General features: G+C 52.1%; 1 protein-coding gene across 1 annotated transcript; it reads left to right on the top strand.

Moving 5' to 3' along the window:
• Positions 1-1,243: 1,243 nt before the first annotated feature.
• BX661DRAFT_103330 (uncharacterized protein) lies at positions 1,244-1,926 on the top strand. The gene has a single exon (XM_051532403.1). The coding sequence runs from the start codon at positions 1,281-1,283 to the stop codon at positions 1,698-1,700; it is 420 nt and encodes a 139-aa protein (XP_051388463.1). The 5' UTR covers positions 1,244-1,280; the 3' UTR covers positions 1,701-1,926.
• The last annotated feature ends 5,454 nt before the right edge of the window (positions 1,927-7,380 follow it).

Raw genomic sequence — 7,380 nt, 5'->3', positions numbered from 1 at the left:
GGCAAGGCGCGCGCGCGGCTGGCGGCCGTGCGAGTGCGCGCCGCCGCCGCCGCCGCCGACGCCGCCGCCGCCGCCGACGCGGCCGAGTGGCTGCGCCGCGTCGGCGCGCTGCAGCAGGCAGCCGGCTCGCGACGTGCATGCCCGTCGTTGCGCTCTGGGACGACGCACGGGCTGCTGCCGGGCGCCGCCGGCAGCGCGAGGCTGCATCGACTTTGCGCTGTGGCCGCCATCGTGCGCCACATCACGCCACGCGCCGTCGACCAGTCGTGCTGGTGTTTGTGCCGGGCGCGGCCGAGATCCGCCAGTGCATTGGCGCGCTGCCTGCGGGGCTGCACGTGCTGGCGCTGCACGCCGGGCTGTCGGCCGCCGAGCAGCGCCGGGTGTTCGACCGGCCGCCCAGGGGCAGCCGCAAGGTCGTCGTGGCGACGAACGTGGCCGAGACCAGCATTACGATCGAGGACATCGGCTTTGTCGTCGACTCGGGCCGCGTGCGCGAGGCGTGCCGCGATGCGCACTCGGGCATTGCGCGCCTGGCCACGCGGTTCTGCTCGCAGGCCGCGGCCACGCAGCGCAGGGGCCGCGCCGGCCGCATGCAGCGCGGCACCTGCTACCGCGTGTACACGCGGCAGACGCTCGCGGCCATGCGCGAGCATGCCGAGCCGGAGATCCTGAGGACGCCCCTGGAGCAGGTCAGCCTGCAGGCGAAGGCGCTGGGCCACAGCGACTCGCTGCACTTCATGCAGCGCCTGCTGACGCCGCCCGAGCCGGCGGCGGCGCACAACGCGGAGCTTTTGCTGGTTGCCCTGGGTGCTTGCGACAAGGTGGCCGGCCCCCTGGGCGCGCTTGGCCGGCTGATGGCCGAGATCCCGGTGGACCTGCGCCTGGCCAAGATGCTCGTGTATGCGGCGGTCTTTGGGTGCTTGGACCGCGCGCTGGTCTTGGCTGCACTGATGGCCCACGACAAGCCGCTGTTTGCTGCGCCGTTCGAGAAGCGCGATGAGGCTCAGCGGGAGCGCATGCGGTTTGCTGTGGATGGCCACGGCGACTGGATCGCCGACCTGTGTGCGTATGAGTACGTGGCTGGGCAGCGCGGGCAGCTGGACTTTGTGTCTCGCGCGGTGATGCGTGATGTCAGGAACAACGTGCGGTCGCTGCGCGAGGCACTGGCCTTCACAGGCCTTTCGGAGCCGTCGGAGCCGTCGAGCGGCCGGGCCGCGGGCCGGCCGGGGCCGCCGGGGCCGTCCGGACCCGCTGGAGACCACCCGTGCGGTGCCGATCCCATGGTTCTGCGCGCAGTGGTGTTTGCTGTTTGTCGCCGAGCATCGCGCGTGTGCGCGTGCCCAAGCAAAAGTACTACGAGTTGTCGGCGGTGCTGTTGGATCGACCGCGAGGCGCGCGAAATGGCATTTTACGCAGTTGATCCCTGGGACCCAGCCCCAAGTGTGCGCAGCGGTGGCAGGGCCATGATATGCGCGCGGACCGCCGGTGTTTATCCACCCCCAGTCGACGATGTTCTCGGAAAACAGATACGCCGTCCCGTTTGTCACGTTTTTTGCACTGACGCAGTCGGGCGCAGAAAACCTACATGCGGGATGTTACGGTGCCTGGGATGTACGCTTTGCTGTTGTTTGGCCCGCAGCTGGTCGTTGATCCCGAAAATAAGGTTGTCTGTGTTGGGCCCACGGGTGGTTTGGCTGTGAGGGCCTGGCCGAGGGTGGCGGTGTTGGTTAATCAGCTGAGAAGCCTGTTGGATGAGCTGCTGAGACGCAAGCTGGACGACCCCCTCCTGCGTATTGCTGCGCACCCGGTTGTCGAGGCAGTGCTTGAGCTGATTCGCACCGACGGCAAATAGGATCAAGTTTTGATTAGACATAACACACACAACATAGAATACATTTATAGACTGCTTTCATTAGAAAATTCAAGATAAAAAGGCTCATTATTATTGAGTTATTGTTGTTGCCATTACGTTACCTGTTACCGCGTTGTTACCTGTTACTGTTGTTGTCATTGTTGCTGTTGTTGTTTGATCCTACTCCAACCCCTGCTGCTTCATACCCTCATATCCACTGTCCCAAAGTCCTCCTCTTCCCTCCCATTTCCAAAGTCTTGCTGGTGCTCCGAGCGGTCCTCAGCGTATACACCACGTAGAACATTGGCGGAGAGAGATGGCTAGCAGCACCCAGTTTCCAATAAGCTGGTTCAAGTACGACACGTTCTTGGCATCCACTGCCAAGCGACCGTCGCTCCCCAACGACTGGATGCCCTTGTAGAACCCAGCATAGCGCGACAGTTTCTGGCTGTCGTTCGTCAGCGACCCAATGATCCAGTAGGCAAAATTCTGGTACAGCGCATCGCCAACGCCATAAAGCATATACAGGATGATTGGGCCCGCCGCACGCTTGTGGTCCAAAAAGTCAATCAGGCCGCCAGGGTAGTCTGTTGGCTCGCCGTTGGACAAGGGCCCGTGGGTGTACTTGAGCTGCATCTTGAGAGTCGCGCCCCAAATGACATTGGAAGAACACCGCGACGATGCCAAACGCAATCAGCCCGCGCTTCTTGCGTGTCATCCGCGGATTGTCCCAAGAGAAACGATAGCGCGTAGGCACCGACCATTTGCGCGCCCCAGTAAAAGATATTGTTGAACCCACGCGTGCGGATATTGAAAATGGACGCGTTGACAGGGCCGAACTGGTACGAGTAGAAGAAATTCGACGTAAAGCACATGGGCAGCAATGCGAGCATCAGCGGGTTGAGAAAAAGCTTGGCAATCTCAGCAGCCTCTTTGCCCGCACTCGTGTACTTGACCAGCACGACGGATGCTCCGTCGTCGCGCACAACCTTGGATGGCGGAGCCAGTGCCAGGCCTAGCAGGGCGCCGAGGCATTCGAGCACGACAAATGCAATGTACACGCCGTCTGACAACGAGTCCTTAGCGCTATGGTAGTTGATCGCAAACGGAAGAATGCCGCCCAGCATGCCGCCTAGATTAAATATTATCCAGAAAATGGCAATGTACTGCCCTTCTCCTCCTCTCGCGGATACGACACCATGATCATGCCCTGCGCCGCCCACAAAATCCCGGCCCTATACCCAGAATTGCGCCAGCCGCAATTGTGAAGGCGCCGTTCCCCGTGTGGTTCAGGTAGATGTACGACCCGGAGTACAGCGCGTAGGTTAAGCCTGATGCAGCGATGGTCCAGCGCACGCCGCAGAGATTGACGATTGAGCCGCCAAGAATCCCGAAAACAATAAACGTGCAGTAGAGCGCTGTGTTGGCGTTGTTGCCTGTTGTGCGGTCCATCTGTCCGCCGCCGCCCATGCCGTTGAGCGCGTTGAACATGCCTGGACACAGGAAACACACAAACCCAACCAGAACAATTTGTGTCATTGGGCTGTAGTACCGGACACCCCTGAACTTGTCAAAAAGCCCATTGTAATTTCTTTATAAGAAATAAATGGTTGTAATATTAAACGGATAAACGAATGCCAATGATAAAGGGAAAAGAAAAATTGAAGTGGGAGGAAAAGTGAAAGAAACAAAATGGATTAGACGGAACAAAGAGCCCCCCGTATTTGACCTATTATATTCCCGAGTCACAATGGAATTACAAAAAGAAACGAATTCTTGTTTATTTTAATTTTTTCTAGCCAACGCGTTGAATAAATGCTACATCAATTGAAGCCAATAAATAGACCATTTTTAATATCCAAATCAAGGCAGTAAAAAAAAAAACTGCCTCGGATACGGCACCTAACTATAAATAGAAAAAAATATCCAACGTATTTTTTAAACTCCAGATAAATCCATTTACTATAACCAACTAGCTATCAATTATCTAAAAGTGCCGATCGATTGCAATAAATAATAAGTAACTCAAATGGAAAAGCGCTGAATCACCTTACTAACAAGATAACAAAGATCCTCCCAAATGATTTTCTAGACATTTTAAAGGTATTCAATTAATTTTACACTTATAAATAATTTATAGCAACAAATGCTAATCTATTCGTAATAAAAAAGAAAATATACATCGAGAAAGATAAAACTATAAAGGGGGAAAAACACATAACATAAAACACTTAGATTGCGATTTTCTTGTACCTACGCAGTGAGCGATATTATTACGCACTGAGTAGGTGTCTTGTAGCAACAATATCAGCAAAATGCCTCCAATTCCTATCCGCGCCATGAGTCACCGCATACCTAACCAGCAGTTCCGTCTCCTCATCTGTCCACTTTGCCGAATAAACGCAGGATCAACAACCACAACATTACTGCCAATATTGCTCAATTCTGTTGATAGCTGAGGTGCTGTTAGTTTGGGCTTGCGGTGGCGCGACGAGACATCTTGCTGGCGCCCAGCGGGTGTGCACAGATAAGGATAAGCGCGCATTTGTCGGCTGTCACTTGGTTGTAACGGATAGGCGAGCGAACACTGTCGGCAGCTGCGTGATCTCCATAGACCTGTCCTCAACGTACGGTTGACGAGGTTTTGCGCCGAGGATATGGCTGGGCGTCCAGCTCTGCAGGAAGCATTGTTAGCTGCTGCTGCTGTTGATCCTGATTCTGATTCTGCTGTTGGGTATTGAGCGCGCCGTTGGCAAACAAAGACAGGGACATAGACAAAGACAATGAAGATGAAGAGGATAAAGAAGAATGTGCCTGCTGGGCGCGCCACATCAGTCGCGCCTGAGCCACCCGATTTTCAGTCATAGTAGGCGAGAACTGACGCGCAATCTGCATATCCGACCATCCCAGAGCCGACAATCTAGCCAGTTCCTGCAGGGCCGAAGCATTCCAATCAAACCGGCCACAGAGCAAACCGTACATCGTGATACAATCGGGCATTGAGACCCAAAGAAAGTTCGACACCGCTGCAAAATTAATGGGCTCAGGAGCTGGATAAAACTCATTAATTAAGGTGCGCAGTGTCTCGGCCATGTCCAGCGGAACGTCTCGGGAGAGTAGATCCACGGCTGCTTGCCTGAGTCACAGTGGCTGTTCTCAAGACACTTTTTCACTGGGAGTCCGGTTTGCTGGCTCACCACAGCCCAGTTGACCGGGCCACCCGAGAGACATTGCATTTCGACACATTCGGAAATTCGAATGTTATCGATTCAGGTATATTAAGCTGCGTCTTGTGCAGCACGTTAGTATGGCCAGTGGTCCACGCCACATGGCTGACCGAGTCTGGCCCCTTCTCTTGCAGATCCACCTGGTCTGCGCTCTTCTCCTGCTCCTCCACCGAGGAAATCTCTGGTTTTTCAGAGTTTTGCGGCGGCATTGTAGAGGCAGTTTTGAGCCAATAATCCGCGACGCCATGCGGCAGGGGATGCCCAGTTGTCGGCACAAGGCCAGGATTTCAGTCTCGCTCGCAGTCCACTCGCGTGTAATCCTCGAATGTACCGAGTATCCGCGCCAGTTCTCTGCCAAGTCGCCGCCGCGTATGCCCATTATTTGTCCAATCAGCAGCCAGTTTTCACCATGTCGTCTGATGAGCCGCTGCGCCTCGTAAACTGGTCGACATTAAAGTACGTCATGTGGGCGAGGCCTGCTGGCTCGTCAGTCTTGAATGACCGCCTGCCGCCAGCGCGTTTCCCCACATTTTTAGTGATTGTGGACAATGTGGTCATTGCGCTGCCGGCTGTGATTGAACCCGGTGTTGCTGGCATGGTGCCCTGGGAATTGGCAGAGTGTGTACCTGTTAGGTGGTCTGGTGTATTGGCATTGCGATTCAACTCGGCGCTGTTCTGCGGCAGGCTGCGGCAGACGGTTTCCCAAGAGACGCCCTGCATGCCGTGGTTTGTAATGTGACCAAGCAGGCTATTAGTCAATGCAGACATATCCTCTGGCACAGTAACCAGAGAGCTCTGCTGCTCCTGCTGGTGCTGGTGGTGCTGGTGGTGGTGGTGTGTTGCTGCGATGGTGTTGATATCTGCTGTTTCAGCAAATGGTAACTGCGGAGAGAGCGACAGTGTGGCATCCATAGGGGAAAACATTCCAAGCAGCTGAAAATCCGGGCAGCTGGGCGACGTCATAGACTGGCTGCTATAAATCGAAGCCGTGACCTGTGGAGCTGCGCATATTGTGTGAGAAAGTTCAAGGAGAGCTGTGCACTCTGAGGAAACTGCGGCCACGCAGACATTGAAGCAGATGCACCAGTAGTTCCAGAGGTGCCAGAGAAGCTGCCAGAAGTGCCAGAAGTGTCAGAAATTGAGGCTGGAGCAGCATCAACTGTGTTGGGGAGCTGTGCAAGCAGAGGCTGCGCAACTGGGCTAGTGTTCATAGGATACGAGGGCCATACCGATGGTGGTTGGATTTGGGTATTTGTTGGGTGTTTGGAATTTGAGCTTGTCTGCAGTTGCAGCGGCTGTGTAGCTGAGATTATGTCACGCTGCATTTGGACCAGTTCCATTGGGGTGGAGAGCATGAACCGCTGGAGTGGATGTCCCTGCTGCATCTGGAATAAGTTAAACGGTGGCATTTCCAAGTATATACGAGCAAAAAAAATAAAGTTAATGTTTGCAAAAAAAGAAGGTAAAATAGTGCTACTAATAATATTAATAAAAAAGATAATAAACAAAGAAAAAAGTTTTTGGCAAAAAATTTGGCAAAACAAAAAAAGAATTAAAGAGACAATTTGGGGATATGCAAGTGTACTTATATACACATATGCAGAGAAAAAAATAGATGGGGGTTGTTGGGAAAGAAAAAAAGAGCGGAAAATAAATGTAGCCCGGAGACATGTTTCAATTTATTTTTCAAAATACCATTGTTTAGTTCCTAGCTTTCTTATTTTATTTTTCCCGAGAAACATAATTTTTTTATTAAACTTGAAATTGGATGAGTGATTAAATGAAATGCGGCTCCGGCAAAAAAAAAAATGATGAATGACATATGCACATCCCAATTTTTTTATTTCTCTTCAATTTTTATTCTTAAATATGGTACAAAGTATGTAAACATAAACAAAAAACAAACATAAAGAAAACTGAGAAAGCCTTTGTATGCGAGTCGTTGATTTTTTTGGTTAGTTTTAGTTGGGAAATATCTATTCTTGTACTTGCCGAGTTTTGCAAATACACGATGAAAAATAAATGTAAACAGTGTTTTTGCCATTTCCCTTAGTTATTGAGCTTAAAAAGTAATATAAGGTTTTTTCAATTTCAATTTACTCAAAACAAGCTTGCAAAATGGAAAAAAAAATTGTTTGCCTATCCCAGTAAGGCAAATCCCAGGCAATGTCATCAAATACGCAGCCACACTATCCAGCTCCATCCACATGCGCAATTTTTTTATTTATTTGAGCTGGAAAAAGAGGATGACCAAAATGCTGCAAGGGGCCTCTGTCATTCTCATTATAAAAAATCAACAGT

Source organism: Kickxella alabastrina (genome assembly GCF_025024165.1).
Source record: "Kickxella alabastrina strain RSA 675 chromosome Unknown BX661scaffold_94, whole genome shotgun sequence".
NCBI lineage: Eukaryota > Fungi > Kickxellomycota > Kickxellomycetes > Kickxellales > Kickxellaceae > Kickxella > Kickxella alabastrina.
This window is presented reverse-complemented; position numbering and strand designations above follow the sequence as displayed.